At 38.1% G+C, this 18,659-nt stretch overlaps 1 protein-coding gene across 1 annotated transcript; it reads left to right on the top strand.

The window, feature by feature from the left end:
- The first annotated feature begins 12,446 nt into the window (after nucleotides 1-12,446).
- On the top strand, nucleotides 12,447-17,860 carry LOC131331869 (uncharacterized). Its single transcript, XM_058365812.1, has 4 exons — nucleotides 12,447-13,063; nucleotides 14,208-14,444; nucleotides 14,550-14,767; nucleotides 17,346-17,860. Exons 1-4 carry the CDS (start codon nucleotides 12,800-12,802, stop codon nucleotides 17,524-17,526), a joined length of 900 nt encoding a protein of 299 aa, XP_058221795.1. The 5' UTR covers nucleotides 12,447-12,799; the 3' UTR covers nucleotides 17,527-17,860.
- The last annotated feature ends 799 nt before the right edge of the window (nucleotides 17,861-18,659 follow it).

The raw sequence follows: 18,659 nt of genomic DNA, 5'->3' as shown, positions 1-18,659 counted from the left end.
ATCCACACTTTTTTTTTTGTCTTTATCTACATGAATATACTTTCTTGTCATTTTTCATTTTATTTTTTCATACATTCAAGGGCAAAATAGTAAATTTATGTGAATAATGACTAAAAGAAGAAGTGTGAATGGTAAAAAATGAAGTGTGGATATCATTTAAAAAATTCAAACAAGAAGGCCCCGTTCAGTTGCGCTAAAAAGATGAGAAAATCAACTTTTTTGTAATTTTGTGTGTGTTCAGTTACCAAAAAAATTATAGAACGCACAGCTTCAACGTATCCACCGAGAAACACATTCTTGCAAAATATCTTATTAAAAGAAGAAACTTTAGTTCTCTTGTCAGATTTTCTTGTTAAAAGAACGCCCAAAAAAAATAGATTTCATTTTGTTTTACTTCAACTCTTGCCAATTTTCTTGAGAATCCATTTCCTGAGAATTTATTTCCGAGACAACATTCCCAACAACTGAACGGAGCTAAAGAGAAATAGGAAAACTAGGAATTCACATAGCTTCTGGAAGAATCCAGAGACAAATTATGGAACTCCCATAAACGTTGATAAACTTAGGCTTACTGAAATAAATAAAAAATACAATATTGATCTTGTTTGATAGATCTTGACCTTGAAAAAAATTAAAAAATCAAATTTGTAAGTCTATTATTTTTAAGCTTGAAAATAGATCATTTTTTTTTGAGTACATACTTATTTGAGAACGCAGAACTGGGCCTTAGCTAGCTACTTGATCTTTTCAGTACGTGTCTAATGAACAAAATAATCTTTTCAGTATGTTATGGCTATGGAAGATCTAAAATCGATAATTGATCAATCAAATATTAATGTTATATCAGGGAAAAAAAATTATCAAGCTTGAATGTATTCTGTGATGTGTTTGGTTACCAAAAAAAAAAAACACCTAGCATTTACTCCATTATGTTTCCCTTGACCTGTTTTTTCTTCTTTCGTTCCATAAAAGCATAATCGATTTTTCCATCCAATTTGATAAATCCAAAGCACAAATGATTCTTCAAGATAACCTTGAGAATTACCGTTATTACAAGCATATCACAGCATTTTCAGATGCTCTTATTACTGTTTTTTTTGGGTGATGGTGGATACCATGGCTCGAACCCTTGACATGGCAAATAACACCACAAGAGTGCCACCACTATGGAAATCAAAGCTTTGGTTGCTGTTATTTCTGTTGTTACCCATTTAACCTTTTTATTGATCCTGTAGGTGACGACGAAGAAGCAACACGAATTCTGAACTTGAAGTCTGCTTATGCTCTGATATCCATACCTAGCGATATTCCTGGTGCTGCGGTGAACAATTTTTCTCTATCAAAGAATCGGTGTTTGCCCTCCCTTCTTGCAGAAACTTTGGAGGGTTTTGGGTTTTTCTTCCTTTTGGTATAGGACCTGTTGGATGCTTTTGCTCAGAGACATATTTTGAAGTTAGATGCACCTGAAGTTTTCTTATTGCGATTCTCCGTCAAGCCCTGTCTTGGGAAGTTTTGATCAAACACAATTGTAATCTGGATAATTGTTATGGTTACTTTAGTTTTCTTCGTTTGGGGGTTTTGGTTGGCATCTTGCTAATTAACCTCTCCTCTTGGCTAATTAGGGTGGCATATGATTTTCCTTGCCATAGGTACCAACATAGTTTGGATATATGGTATAGATTGTGATGCCTTTTTTTTCCTTTATCCTATTAATCATTGTAATTTCTCTTTTACTATGATTAATAAAATTCTCCTGCTTATCAAAAAATAATAAAAAATTCTGAACTTGAAGTCGTCGACCAGTTTCTCCATCACGGTTAATTTTACTGGACATCGCTTGCTCTTCCTTGATGCATGCGTAGATTCTTGATAGCACTAGGAGCACGAATCCATCGTCCACGCCTTGCCGAAGAACCTGCATGCACCCGATTTTGTAGAGTTTTGTGCTACGTCCCACACAAAATTCTCTAAAAGAACTAAGGCATGGAGGCTACATAGAATGTTCTAGTCTTATCTAGAGAGTTCTTGATTTTAGAAAAGAACTATGTAGAGAATTTTTTTTGTAAGTGTTGGAAGATTCTCAAAAGCCTCCACAAACATTCTAAATGATTGATTTGAGGAGATTGAAAGTTTGTAAATGATGTTCTAGAACCCCCTTAGGTACCTATAAAAGAGAGATGCCTCATCTAGGCAATGCACACTGCTCCAAAAGCACTTGTATACACTCTTGTCTTACTCACTCTTCATACTTATAGGCGTACTTAGCACCACAAGAGCAGGTGTGAGTGCCTAAGTAGTGTCTCACGGTTAGCTTCAAATTAACCAAGGCCGTGACATTCGACTTGAATTGTTGGTACCCTTTGAAACCGCTCTTTCTTCTTTTCTTCTACATCGAGGGATACTGGAAATGGGCTATCAAAAAGAGTGGAGTTATGTGCAGTAAAAAAGGTTTGGTCTTCCTGAGTAGGGTCAATTGTTGGAAGTAGCAAACTTCTCATATGGTTGTCTTCAAAATTCCTCCAACTTGTGTGCTCTCGTATCTTGGAACTACTGGTGAATATTTATGTGGCAGACCGAACGTAACCGCTCTTATCCGGCCTTCACTGCCGCATCTGGATTGGGGCTCGGCTACTGGCCAAGACTCGTCTGTGTGAAGATTCTTCAAGGAGCCTTTAGCGCTGTATGTGGTCCGAGCTCGGCCATCGGTTGTGGAGCATTTATTCTCTTGGTTTTTACATGCCGCCCATCGGGCTCGGCTCTGTACCAGGTTCAGCCGGGGATGGGGCTCGGTTAGATATAAGGCTCGGCCACCCGATTGGGTCACATGACCCTTCACGTGACAAAAGCGGTTATGCTAGAGGATAATGATGAGCGCACATGAAAGGTGCCAGCTCATGCAAAAACGGTTATCAGATCTGCTCAATGAGGTCACGATGACACCACCTGGCTCGTGCAAGGCATATGACGATACTTGGAGGGCAAGTCGGAGAGACTCTATAAATACTGAAGGGTGATTACTTTGGAAGGTACTGATTGATACACGCGATTACCCACTCAAACCCTAGTCTCTTCCCTTTCTTCCTACACATACTTATCCTCACGCCGGAGGGCCTTGCCGGGCAACCCCCTGGCCAAGTCTTAGTCGTGCGCTCCTTGTGCAGGCTAGGAGAAGAAGTCACAACAACCATCAGGCCACCAGCGGAGGAAAAGATCGAGGATCACGGGCCACACAATTGGTGAACCCGACGTGAAACGCTTCTGATTCAAACGGCTCTCACATCCTCCAAATCCCCTCACTCTTCCGTGAAAACAACGACCAAACCACTCACAATGGGCGAAGATCAGACGGATGTAGCCATCTCAGGGACCAAAGACGCTAGCGGAAATGTCATCCCCTCAACACCCCATGAGAGGCACATGTCCATGTCCCTAGCCCCAGGATCTGGTCTATCACCAGTCGCGGACGATGTAACAGCGGCCTATATCCGTTTGCTACAACATCGCGACGACGAACACGATAACGAGTTAGCTGCGCTAAGGGCGGAGGTGGCCCAAATGAAACAGCATATGCAGCAAGACACCACCCCCGCCGCATCCAGATCTGGTGGAGGAGGGGTTAGGAGAAGGCGAACACCACCACCACCACAAAGGCGTCAGAACGAGGGAGGCCAACGCGGATCCGTAAAAGACCGCCTAGGCTTCACCTCGGCACCGGGCGACGCCAGAGAAATAATCCTTTACAAGCAACCCACCGCATCCAGAACACACTGCTCAAAAGAACACCACGATCGAACCAACACTAGGGATACCGAGTCGTTTACAAGCACATACTCCACTGGCCGCGCAGAATTCTCTGGCACAACGGTTTTCCACCGTAGCCGAGATTCCGTGGAGACCAGACGCCATGTATCTGAACGACTCGGGAAAATCCCTGCAGAAAAGTTCGACAACAGCAACCAGGCTCGACGGAACGGAAGGGGCGCGCACATTGACGAGCCAAACAACGAGACCAAATCCCGTAAGGACAGAGGAGAAACAGTTGACGAACATCGCCGGGTGACAGCAGATTTACGAGACAAACTCCGACATCGAAACCGCGAAAAGTCCCCAGATAAAGAATCCAAGAGAACAAAGACGGATTGATACACGTGATTACCCACTCAAACCTTAGTCTCTTCCCTTTCTTCCTGCACATACTTATCATCACGCCGGAGGGCCTTGCCGGGCAACCCCCGGCCAGGTCTTAGTCGTGCGCTCCTTGTGCAGGCTAGGAGAAGAAGTCACAACAACCATCAGGCCACCAGCGGAGGAAAAGATCGAGGATCACGGGCCACACAATTTACTTGTCATTGTTGGTCTTCCTTGGTATGTATTTAGCGATGGAAAACAAGGCAGTAGAGAAGGATATAGCTGTTACCTCCCACTATATAGATCGAGCTATAATCGCCCACTATATAGAGCTATAATCGCAGAAGACTGAGGGACTGCAAAAAGATTCTTTAAGCTCGATCAAACGCACTCACAGCCGGAATCTTGGTACAATGTGAGATATTGCTCCATATGGCGGCAACACGGAGTTCAATCTATTTCATCAAAAAGCTGGTGGAATTGATGACTTCTGAGGAACTAGAGCTAATTAATTTGGATGGTTACACAACATTCCACAAAATCACAGGAGTTGGTAACGTTATGATCTCTAAGTTGCTATTCAAGAAGAACCCGGACTTGCCCTATATGTGGAACCAGTTTGGTCAATTGACTCTCCATCATGCTGCTATGTTGGGCCAAAAGCATATGGTTCAGTACTTACTCAAAATCACCAAGGAAGATATACATACAAGACCATTTGAAGGCAATTCGGGCTACATGTTAATGGGCTAGTTAATAACCAATGGCTTATATGGTGAGTAGTTATTTAGCAGAAGGCTATTTACTACTCCCTCCGTCTCTATTTAATTATCTACTATGGTTTTACGTGCATTTTCAACAGTTTATATCTCTCGACGTATATTATGTTTTATGTTTTTGAAATCATTGTCTTATACAGTAGAAAAAATTAAGATTTATCAAATAAGATTCATATTGCATATTAGCAATATATGTTGAGCAATATAAACCGTTGAAAATACATGCAAAACCGTAATGGACAATTAAATATGGATGAAAGGAGTAGTTAATTATCTGCTGAGGTTTTCAAACCTATTTTTTGGTGGGTGGAGATGGCTGAATGTCGTTTTCAACTTAACCAACGAATTATCTAGTGAACTCAATTCTTAAAGAAGTTTATTTTTTAGCTATATTTATTGGAACAATGCAAGAGTAATAATTTTGGGAAAAAATCTTTTCCACTCTTATTTGCACTAAGTAAAAGACTGCTGTTTTTTAGTTTGTGTAAATTATTATCACTCAATTCTATGGATTCCTTCTATGGGACAGATGTGACTTTGCTTGTGTTCCGGCGCCATCCTAATTTGGCAGTGTCTAATCCCTCTCCTTCGAATAAGAGCTCGTTTGAGCTTCTAGCAACGGCCCTCTCTTTTAAGTTTTAACTTTTGCTTTTGTAGTTCTCTAGTTAATTCATCTAGTAGACCAAGTAACATTAAGATGACTAACAAAATGATCAGTTGAAGCAGATATTACAAAATATTACGAAAATGAATGTTTTAATTTACAGTATACATCGGTCATAGCTTAGCCGAAGTAACCATAATTGGAATATGTTGAGGTTGCATCTAAATTATTGCGCGATTGCATGAACCATGCACGATTGGTGTTATTTACTTGTGAGAATTAAACGTGTAAGAGCTGGATTACTTACTAGTTACTACGTGTTTTTTTTTTAATACTGTTTTCTAGATGTTCTTATGAAGTTGGAAATTTTCCTCTGACGTTTATCATGCATGGAGGAGATGTGGAAAGCCTCGCTGAATGTGAAAGTATGCTGCTGGTTCCCATGGTTTCATTTTCTGTATGTGATGGATATAGAGATCAAAAAATCGGTTTTACTATTATAGAAAATTGAGGACTTCATTGGGAAAAAATTCACTAGAACTTCACATATTCTGACAACTCAGATTATTTAAATATTCAACTCACAACATTTTTTTGATAGGCATTCAACTCACTAGCTATATCCGTTTAACTTTTTGCAAAAAAAATTGATAAACAAATTGGGATAATTTTGTTGCACCTTTCGGTATACTCTGAACCAACTGACAGAGGATGAATTCTTATTAACCGCAGCGCATGATTATTTTTATCTTATTATGGCATTTTTAGTGGTTTTTCTTTTCTTTTATTTTTCCATTTTGAGGAGTCTTACTTAAATTTTGTTTCTAATGTCTTTTTTTTTTTTAGACAATCAAGATCATATTGTTATAAGCAAAGCCAAATACATCATATAGGTTAGATCGAGTACTGTTGAAACAAATATTATTGTGAATCAACTTCATCTGAATGAATCAAATCTGTAGACGAAATTAAATACTCTCAAAAAATGAGAGACAAACCTTGTGTAAATATAAGCCAAAGTATATTCTTCTGCTTCCTTAACTGGTAGTTAAGTCTTTTACCCGACAGACATTGTCAACCAATTTTTTTTCATTCTGTAAGACTTAAAGTGTCCATAATGATCCTATTGAATCGCGCATTGATTCCAAATCATTCCATTCTTGATTACAACTGTTTATCTATCTTATAAAACAGGAGGGTCTTTGGGAATATTCCTAAAGAATATTCTCTTTCAACAGTTCAGATTTCTCATTTTATCTACCCATACAAACAAATCCAGCAGTCTAGATTTTTCTACCCTTCACATACAAGCTAATGGCATGTTTTGTAAATAGTATGCAAACTTGGGGCTTAAAATCCTGGGGCTAACTATTCAATAATGGAAAACAACTATACTGAGCCTATCGATTGAGGCACGAATGGTGGAGATAAAAGAAAACCTCTTTTTTTTTTTCAAAATAAAGGAAACCTAATTTGATTTGTATGGTAAAGATGGGTAAATTATTAGGATCAAATTACAAAGAATACAAACTTCAATTTCTCATTTCCTTAAAGTACACCATATTGATTTACATAGGTTTCCTATCTTAAGAAAGAAGTTATGTTAGATGGCCCAAGACATGTGATTTTGCATCCTATATTGCAATCAAATTTTAGCACACATGAGTTCGACTTAGTTTATTTATTTTTTGCTAAATGATACAAAAATTATTGAGATTGATTGTGGAGTATTCAACAATGCAAGGGCTGAATAAATTCTTCAAATTGAGATTGAATTGGTTTCTGCATATGTTGTCACTCTTAAATTTTCGTGTCACTAAGAAGATGATCACATACTACATACTAATGTTTGAGAGCCATTAGTTAGCAAGTGCCGTAGGCACAGACAATTCCAACCGAAGTGTGTAGTGCCGTAGGCACGGGCAAGCACTAGTATCTCATAAAACATAATCCATACACTATTTCCATACAAGACATATATGTAATGTGGATCTAAATGAAGATTAAGAAATATCATAATTTGAATTTAGACGGAGATAAGAAAATCTTATTTGGGACTACATGATAGTGAATAAGTTCATCATCAAAATCAAAATATTGTACACTATACAACTTCTAACAATATTGTTCTTTGTATTAACTTATTTTTTAAATAAGCTGTTAATTTTTTTTATTAAATATTTTTCGATTGAAAAAATCCAGCATCCAGCTTTCAACAATTAATTTTAAATTTATCAAACGGCACATTTCCTTTGTTAATCGTACACTTAAATGAGATACAAGACGAATGGTCAGAATTAAATCAAATAATATATAATATCCCCCAATCATTCATTCATTAAAGCATCTTTACCCAATTGCACATGCCAAAGATGCTACTGGTGCGAACCATGTTCCTTTTGTTCCTTTCGTAAAAAAAAAGTTTGTAGTCGAACTTTTTCCCTTTTTCCCCTCGACAGTGTAGTCGGTCTTGATTAGTACTCCATCCGTCTTGATTTGTTTGTCCTTAATTCTTTGACTGTTTGGACAAACAAATTGAAACGGAGGGAGTAGTTGAAACTCAATTATATCATTCCGAAGTAGAAACGAAACCCAAGTTCCGCTATCCGTTTCTTTTCTCGTTTCTTCATCTTTGTTATCTAGTGCCGGCCAGGGCTGCCTAGATTAAAGGACTTGGCTTTCCTCCAACCCCAGTAGGATGAGTTCCTTCAACCCATAATACATGCCGGCACTTGATCGGCCCAAGTCCCTTCCCTCCTTAAAATCCCACGGAACAGTCAACTCCTAATTTTTTTTTTTTGAAACGACGATAGAAATGCATTAATATATGAAAACAGTTTATAAGGGAAACACACAACAACAATATATAATCAAAAAATGAAAGGCCGGTGGTGGAAGAAGCTCAAGTCCAAAGCGGTATGCCCCGAGCAACTGATGACAAAGAGAGGGATTGCAACGCCCATTTAGCCAATCACCGAATTAGCATCTCCTCCAAGCCTTAACAAGACTGCCAGAAAAAAACCAAACAAGCACCGAAAACAAACGGCCTACTCTCAAAGGAAAACAGAAGCAACGAAACGCATTGATGGATAAGGACCCTTGGCTTTACCACCTACAGAAAAAACAATTAGAAAAGCACAAGCAGAAAAAGGATACTAGTGTAACGCACGACGCTACGGTGCACGAAACACATGAGGTTCATTGCAACTATCTTCAATAGTATGCACCCATTTGCGCTTATGGGGTGCGTATGGTTTGAAAGCTTGAACAAAAAGGGCCTCATCACGGTCCTTGAGCTGTGGTTTTTGCCTATTAGCCTTGCCCTTCCTCCACAGTTAGTCTCACACGTAGACGATGTATGTTATGGAGAAGTGTTGTCACCTACCTGCATTAGCCTGCATATAATTAACAAGCAAAGAAGCCATTGTTTCATTCTCTCTAATATAACCTGTTGGATTGACTGCTCGAAAAAACAAGAACGTATTACCTCGGAATCTGCTACTGAAATATAGAATACCAAAATGAAGAACGACGGCTGGGTTGAGTCGCGGACTAGGTCGCTCTCTTTAAGACGTTTCGCGGCTCTGCCCAGATTGTGCAAGCAGTTCGTTGAGCACCACGCCGTCCCCAGGATAAAACAGCCCAAAATCCACCACCTCTGCTCAGCCTTCTCTGCACAGAAGAAAACCGAAAACAAAAACACTATCGACCTATTGCTCGAACTCGGAAAACATTTTTGGGGTGGAAGAGAGAGTTGTTTTTTCTGTTTAAAACCAATTCCGAAACTCTGAATTTATAGGAGCCGGCTGGGCTTGATTTTTGGAAGCAAAAATCAAATTGCTTTGATTTAGGCCATGTTTTTAATCAATCCGAAAATCACTTGTTAATCAGCCACAAATCAAATCCCGTTGATCATGCACAAGATTTAAACACGTTTTTCTTAATCACATTGCTTTGATTAATCAGTAACAGTCAGTTTTCCATTTAAAAAAAAATTGATTGACTGGAAAACGTGTTTATTTATTTTAGCAAAAATGTGGGCTTTACTAGTACGTGCGCGAGGCTCAAATCCCGGATTTGCACCCTCCTTGCGCGAATAACTCGTGACGCACACCCGGTTAACTGGTTTCCGAATCAGTTTTCCAAATTGCCGCCCATTTTTTCTGAGCGCGCGAGACCTCTCCTTGGGTCCTCATACACAAACCCATTAGTGTGCAAAATCATTTAAAGTAGATAAAAGTTTTGTGACTAGCCAATGTGGGACTAGAGAAAAACTCAATGTTTTACAAATACACATCCAAGTTCCAACAATTCCCCACTTGTATTTTAAAACAAAATATTCGAGCAAATGTATAAAGCTGTGCATAAGCAAAGGAGTCTTTCAACTTGAACCCTTACATAGTGATAGTGCTTCAGATAGTAACTAGAGTGACTTGTGATCTTGAACTCTAAGTCTGAGAGCACTACACACACAACTCTACTAATGTGTAATGTTTAAAGCTAGCACTTTACGGCCATGTGCTTATATCCCAGTTTCATGAATGACCTAGAGAATTTGCCCAAATTCTCCCGAGAAGCAATTTAATATAACCTGTGTAATATAACCTGTCGTAGCAATTTAATGGAAAACTTGAATCAAAACAAACAAAGATTGTCCGATTCTCTATGATTTATTCTTTGATGAACAATAACACGTGTAACTAATGTAGTTTTTTTTCTATGATTTATTCTTTTATGATTAGGGTTTAGTTTTAGAGACCCAACTCTTTACTTGCGCTAGAATTCATAATAGGTATATACGGTAATCTATTCCTAGAAAAATGGGATTGTAAATTATAATTTCCTAATATGGAGGAGCTTTTCTAAAAAATACTAGGTAGAACTTCACGTTAGATCAATTTGGAGTTAACTATGGAATAAGGGTTGAATTCCGTTGGGTAGCTTTCCGTAGGATTTTAAAAAGGGAAGGGGTTTGGGCCAATCAAGTGCCGACGTGTGTTTTGGGATGAACGAACTCCTCCTACTGGGGTTGGAGGAAAGCCGATTAAGAGATTGAAATGAGAAATTTTAAAAGTGATCAATTGCTAGAGGGCTTTTGTTCACTCTCCTTAAAATAGATTAAAATGAAATAGGTCATATTCCTGCAATACATTTTGGTAAGCATGATATTACTTTGTGGTGGGATCCACATCATTTCAACCAATAGAAAATAGAGTTTTGTTCACCATATTTTAAGGAGGGTGAACGAAATTAAATTCCAATTGCTATGAGGGAACCAACTGAGACTATTTTAGTTGGTCAGAACTCTGGTATCTCATTAGGAGGTCAAGAGCTTGAATTCTCCCACCTCTGGTGAGTGTTCTTCTTTTAGATGGGCTTTTCACATGAATTTAGACCATTCATTTCCTTTCATGGATGGTTTTATGGACCGGGAGTCATGTGTCTCAACATTTTTACAAAAAATAAGAATTTTAGCAGAATAGAGCCTTAGTTTTCTGGGTTAATTACTTGCTATTGTGGCTTATAATTTCTCTCATTACCGGTGCATTTTTTTCTATGCAAAACTTTATTTGGTTTCAGTTCAATTAAATTTCCTTTGGTTGTCGCCATCAAAACAAATCAAGATATTTTCCCCAAAAATAAATTTGGGGTCACCAAATATGGAGACTACACTTTTATTTTAAAGACTAAATCACTAAAAAAAAGACAATGGATCCTTCCAAAATTCTCCTAAAAAGTACAAAAAAAAAAAAGAACAGAAGGAATAAATTACAAAAACTCTACTCAATATGTCACACTCTTCATATTGGAGTTTTGGAAATAGGTTAGGAATACTCTCAAAGCAACTCCAACCAAGCTCTATAACTTCAAAATGGAGAATGGATGTGTGCTAAATTGAGAGGAAATTTTGTAATTTATTCATCTTTCTTCAACTTTTATACTTTCCGGAAGAATATTGACCCCATCATTCTTTTTAGATATTTGGTCTCCAAATTTGTTTTGGCTCTCCAAAAGTAGAGATCACCTCCATTTGGGAAATCAAATCTCTAAATAGGATGATGGATCACTCTAAGATTCTTCAATAAGTACAAAAAGTTGAAAAAAATTAGATAAATTACAAATTAACTCTCCATATGTCACATCCATTTTTTATTTTAGAGTGTCATAAAACTTGGTTGTAGTTGCTCTCAATAATAACAAAAGTTTTATCAGCCCGACCATGAGCACGCCAAATTGTATGGTATCCACCTTCAGATCTTATAAAATCTTTTTAATTATTGAAAAATATTTCTTGAAGATTTTTGTAAAAAACCAATTCAATTAAATATCGATAAAAGCTTAATTAATTCCTTTAATTTTTGGTCCCTACAAATTCAAAAACCAAAAACCGAATGAATCGATTAAGCACTTATGTAGATTTAAATGATTAGGCTTTCTATAGAGATTTTTAGAAGTATATAACAAATAAATTAAAAAACTTTGATCGTATATATAAGATTTTGAGGTTGGTTCCGCATAGTGCAGTGTACATTTGGTATCCCAAAAATGCATAGTTTTTGTTTTTACTTTTTATGAGAAATTTTTATGTGTCGGATGGGTACCACGTGGTGCCTAAGCTGCTCATCCGGACCGTTCTAAAGTGTGTTAGACGGTCTAGATTGAAACTCTATCTCTTCTCTCACCCCACCATTCTTTCTCTTCTCTTTTTCTCTCTTCAAATCCAAACCGTCCAAAATCGAAAATGAACGGCCTGAATGCTCCGAGTAGACACCACGTAATACTCACCCGGCATCCAAAGATTTGGGGAATGATAATCCGAATTGTTTAATCGTGTAAGCTCCCTCTTTGCACGCGTCACAACCCGATTGCACTAATTCCAAACCGCCCAGCCTGTCACTCTTGAAAGTAGGAGTAAAGTATAATCTTATTATGCCTTAACTACCTTCCAATAATCCCCCCACCAAAATAATCCCCCGTTTGTTTCTCAGAAAATCCCAATCCTAAACCGACTATCCTAAAACTCCCAAATCCCCCCAACCATTCCTCTCCACCAAACAGACCCTTACTATTCCTCGGTGCAGAGCTAACGGCCAAAACTCCACGCCATTCCAAGCGTAAATCCCACATGACCCCCAATTGCTGACGCAACTTCCCGTTAACCAAGCACCGATAAAATCCATCGATTTTCACAAATCCAATTACCAAATTCGTCCCTAGGGTTTCACTCTCCAATTCCCGTCGACCCGATCGCGTCGATTGTTTAGGGTTCTTCTGTGGAATTGGAGATATGACGTTTGTCGTGAACGATGAGGAAAAAGATTGTGTGGTGCCGTTGTTGAAGCCTAGGGATGATAATGGGGATGATTGCGTGAAATTGGGGGTATCGGATGATTGCGGTGAAGCTGGTGGGGACCGACAGGCTGCGTCTCCTGTGTTCGTGAGCAGGTGGTGTTGTTTGTTGTGGTGGGCTAAAATGTTTGTTCTGTTGATCTTCGGCGGCGTTCTGGCTGCCGTGTTTCTCTTATGGGTCGGACCCTTCTTTATGGATAAGGTCCTCTCTCTCTCTCTCCCTTTTTTTTTTTTTAAAACATAGATCGTTGCATTTGTGTGTGTTTCGTTAGAATTTATAACCTAGAAATTTCCTTTTTTATGTGGAAGTAAAAGTAGGTTGATTCAATGTGGTGATGATTTGTTGGCCAAAAAAAGATGGGATAATGGTCAGTGGTGACCCCAGGAATATTCGAGTATGGGATCATTCATCGGGTTGTAAGCGATTGAGCGATTCCCAAGTTCAGCCCGTGAAGTTTAAGAACAAGGTCGAGCCATAATATGAAGCTCGATTGATGTATTGGCCGAGCTCGAGCAACCCGAAGCTTGACTCAGCTTTGCTCAATAATAACTCGATAAATGATCACTTGTATGTGTTGTTAGTGCTCGTAAATTGTGAAGGCCGTATTTTATGCTTTGTTTTTAATTGGTCTGCATTTTGAGCGATATTGTGAGCGATGAATTTTAAGAGGGAGAAATAATTTAATGTGGTGTCAATCATACATTTTTTTGGGATCATTTATGAATTAAGAAGAAATTTTTTGTACAATAATAAAGCCAAAAAAATTCCCATGGGGTCGCTCTGACACCTTACCCTATAGGGTGGAGTTGCCTCTGATTATGGTTTATGTTATTTATTGTTTGGTTCGCTAGAATTGTTTTGAAAAGGAATGGAATGTTCATTTTTTTCTCTATCAATTGAATGGTCTTTCGCCCCTTAGTTGGTGAATGATGATTCCATTTGCGGGGTTAGCCTTTGATCCTTTGACTGATTTGATTGTTTTAGAGTGTTCCAGCTGAATGGAGGCATGTTTTGCTAAGTTCACTGGGTATGATTAGTATGATCACTTTTTTGGGTCATTATGTGTGCCTTTTGCTGGAGTATTATGTTTTGAATATAAAAGGTGATGTCCTATAACATAGCTATTAAGATTAGTAGCTTTGTGGTATGCGAGGGGAAACAGCAATTGAAATGGATTCCTCCCTTCACAATTGTCTCTAGTACATTTCCCCTAGTTTGAGGTGCTTCTTGATGTTTCTGCCTATAGATTGTTAGTACAAACATAATTAATGGTTTCATCTGTCTGTGCTAAGGTTGCATATTCTCTTTTCCTGCGGGGACTGACTAATTACTTGTTCGTTTACAGACAATTATCCCTATTATCAACTGGGAGAGAAAAACATTCAGCACACCATTGCTCGCAGTTTTAATCTTTGCTTCTGTGGCATTGTTCCCATCTTTACTGCTTCCTTCTAGTCCGTCAATGTGGCTGGCTGGTATGACTTTCGGATATGGATTTGGATTTCTACTAATCATTGGTGGTGTCGTTATCGGAGTATCTCTTCCATATTTCATTGGTTCACGCTTCTATGATAAAATTCATGTGCGTACCTTGTGTTTCTCTATGTCTTTCTTCCTATCTTCTGTTGAACAATTATTTTCCCGGCATTTGGGTACTCAAAGTATATGATCTTTTAATCATATGCAGGGTTGGTTAGCAAAATATCCAAAAAAAGCTTCCATGATAAGATTAGCAGGTGAAGGAAATTGGCTTGACCAGTGTCGGGATGTCACTTTAATCAGGATTTCTCCATTCCCGTACATAATATACAATTACTGCGCTGTAGCAACAAATGTTAAGTATGGTCCTTATCTCCTGGGATCATTGATTGGTATGGTGCCAGAAATCTTCGTTGCAATTTACACGTAAGATTCTCTCTTCTCTCTCAAATGTCGGGTGGATTTTTCCATGTACAGCTTATGTGTTATTGTCTTTGCGGGCAAAAGAATCTCCTCTACGAGAATTCTGGTTGATGTTAATCCAACACAGACATAAATGTACACACATGCAAAATCGTGGTTGCTTAAACTGACGTATTGGTCAAAATAATTCTTCTTCGGCGAGAAACCATTGTCTGCTATCTTTGTACCATGTCCAATTGTTAGATTTTGAGGCAGCAATTCTTAATTTGCATTGCCTTTTTATTCTTGACCATAATAGCAGTTCATGAAACTTTTCTATAGACTATCACTGAGGTACTTTATGCAAATTTAGGAAAGACGGACACACTAGGATACTTATGGGACAAGACAAGTGGCTTTTCAATTATTGTACAAAAATTTGAGCAGGGGTCACACTGGGGACGCACGTATGAGGCCATGGCATGGTGTCACTTTATAACGTTGAATACTTATTTAAAGGCTTTAAAATTATGACAAACTTGTCACTTGTGCCCAGTGGTTTGTTTTTTTATGGATTATCTCTTAATGATGCAGAAGCAGTGATAGTTTTCATTTTTGTTCCAAGTTAGTGTTGGTTGTCATTAGTTTTGAGTGTTTTTGTTACAACATTAATTTTAACAATTGAAAATATATCTATTTATTAAAGTTTACCTAGTCCCCTGCCGTGTCCATGTTGCCATTTATTTGGAGTTTCATTGTCACATGTCCGTATTTGTAACTGGATCTGTATCTGTGTCCCAGGATGTCATAAAAAAGGAGAGATGTGGCTTTATAAATCCGTAGTAGGAAGATGAAAATGTCAAAGGCTTCGACTTTATGGAAGTTGTTGTGCACATGGGTCAATTAGTTTTGAGTTGATCTCCAACCTTGCAACGCAAACTGAACCAACGTACTGAATATTATGCCAAAGAAGTTAACCATTTTGAATTGTGGGCAGAATCAACTAGGCCCAAGGAATCTGACATTGTTATTGTAGGACCACATTTGTACAAAGGATGTTCAAGTGAAGTAACTACTCTAACCTAGTTACCTGGAACACGGACTGTTCTGGTACGAGAAATGGGAACAACAAACTATTAGGCCACATATCCTAGATTATGGTACAATAGGGGTAGCCTTCTACTGATTGTGATCTAGGTTGTACTTACAGTCAATTTATAAACATGCATTGCAATGGACTATTATTATGACCAATTTTTTATTTTACATTTTGTCACGTAAAAGCTCCTTTCTATCCATATTTTTAGTTTTGTACTCGTGATTTTTTTCCCCGTAGGAGAAAATGCTAAGGAAATAACTAAGAACTTTGTGGATGGCTTTGGATCACTTAGTTACCATTTTGGAATGCAGGACCATGTTTTGATCATTTGTTCCAAAAAAAATTATGCTAGGTTATTTATTTTTTCTGGTCCTAGCCGATGAGAGTGTGGATTACCAAGTTTACCATTTTGGAATGCAGGACCATATTTTGCTCATTTGTTCCAAAAAAAAATTATGCTAGGTTATTTGTTTTTTCTGGTCATAGCCGATGAGAGTGTGGATTACCATGTAATAAACAACCTTGAGAGAAAAACATACACACAAACCGACTGATTTGGCACACACATCATACACAAGTTTGATTTGATCCGCACAAATCCCAAATCATGTGGAAATCAATTATTTTTTACCTAGTTCCTCGGTCATGGTAGCTCAGACTTATGGGATATCCATGGCAATGAAGTCAGTACATTACGATGTCTACAATTGTAGTCGGTTCTCGAATTGCTTCTGGCAAATTGACCGCCCAACGCAGAATTGACCCAGAGCCAAACAAAATGTTTTTTTGGACCAATCTATGAAGTTTGTATTCCATTCTGTTGTATCTGTTTGGTTCGGTCATATATGCAACCCCGCATGAAATTATAGGTTTAATAGGATATTGTACCACTCTTCTTAAACTGTTTTTTTTTCTTTTCTGCTTGAATTTAAAGCCTTTACAAAGCATGTTCCTAGTTTATCTGAGTATTGTTTTTCTTTGTCAATTACCTTGATTTTCTGTTATTCCCTTGCTTTCTCGGCAGATCATCTCTTTTGAGGGTATAATAGTTTCTTCTTAGAATGCTGAACTGGGAATATCATTGTTTCAACCTTCCAAGGAACACCTCCTTCTGATACCCTTTCTTTAGTTGTTAACCTACTTCCCATAGGGAACATGTTGCAGATTCTACAGCCTTTATAGCACCTTGTTTGTCTATTTCATTTTTCTTTTTAAAATTTGGGTTTTGATGGTGGGCGTTTGGTTTGTGAAGCTTCCTTCCTGTTGTTACTGTGAGGTATCTGTTTTAGTACTCTGTCTGTTCTTGATCATTTGCCTGTTTCATAAAGTTGCATTTTGTTTACTCTGGTTTACACTTCCATTTGTCTTTTATGGTATTTTAAGGAGAGAGACCAGTGTAATACTCCTCTTGTGCTAGCTCTCACAAATCTATGGGGAAGATTCTAAGTAACATCAATATTCTCCCAACTAATAAGCATTTTTTTTTTTTTTATGTCATTGTAGTGGTTTACTAATACGAGCTTTGGCTGACGCTTCACATGAACGCCGCTCCCTCTCAGCACCACAGATAATCTGTAATGTTCTTGGCTTCTGTTTAACTGTGGCAACCACAATAACAGTTACGATATATGCAAAAAGACGTCTCAAGCAACTGCATAAGGAGGAGGAGGTGCTGTTGCGGTAAGCTTTGATTCTGGTTCTGGTACGGGTTTAAGGGGTACTACTCTGGCCAAAGTGCTGACCGAGGCAAAAGGTTAATGTGATCGACATCTACTGTGAACCAGTATATCTGATTGTAAAAGGAAAACAAAAGAAAGTAGTTTTTACATTTGTGCCATTTTTATCTCCCAGTTGGTCTCTTGTATATGTCGTAAAGTATAGTGCTTAAATGTTTTATTGACCTCAGTTGGCATTCTTTAGACTTGAAACTGAACAGCATTTTCTTGCCTTGCGGGCTTCTAAAATGTTGTATATATGACATTCCTGATTGTCTTGATTAAAGCCTGCGTTTTCTGTTAGCTTTGTTTTTTTTTCAAATTCGTTATCTTATTTTTGACCTTCAGATGGTGGCCATTTTTCCTATGGAGCGAGAGATCTTGTTGACTTTATGATCTTGTATGGTTCTACAATGTCGTGTTTTTATGGAGTGTGTCCGCTGCTCTTCAGTTTCAGATGCATGAATTGGGTAATCATAAAAAAATGGCATGCTGTTCTAACGTCGAGTTTTCAGTTGGATGAAATTTGTGAGGCCAAGTTGTTTGATTTTGGGATCCTGCTGGGTAATTATGGTTAACCGAATTTAAATGCAGTTGGGTGTGTATGTTGCACCAGAATTACCTAAAACAATTGAGACTCCATCAAATTGTGATGTCTACAGCTTTGGGGTAATGAGTCCATTAGTGTGGAGAGGAATGGTAATAATTAGGTGAATATTGGTAGGTTCTTGGCCTGCTTCAGAGTGAAATCAGTAGCCTGGCTGGAAATAGGGTGAGGGTTTATGGTGCATGGAATATCCCTGTTGAGCAAAAAGAAGAATCAAATAAATTCTTTTGGTAGTAAAGATTTTCGATATCCAGAACAGCGCTGTTTCCAGATAACCTTTTTTCTTCTTCTTTGATAACCGGATATTCTAGCCAGCTTGCATGCACCTTTACTCATGTTAGAGTTCCGGTATTTGGAATGTTTGGCTTCTTGGTTTGCATGCACCTTTACTCATGTTAGAGTTCCAGTATTTGGAATGTTTGGCTTCTTGGTTTCCAGATAACGTTCCTCTAGAAAGAACTGATTATTAATTGCTTCAAATAAAATGTAATCAAA

Source organism: Rhododendron vialii, chromosome 7a (assembly GCF_030253575.1).
Source record: "Rhododendron vialii isolate Sample 1 chromosome 7a, ASM3025357v1".
NCBI classification, from domain to species: domain Eukaryota; kingdom Viridiplantae; phylum Streptophyta; class Magnoliopsida; order Ericales; family Ericaceae; genus Rhododendron; species Rhododendron vialii.
This window is presented reverse-complemented; position numbering and strand designations above follow the sequence as displayed.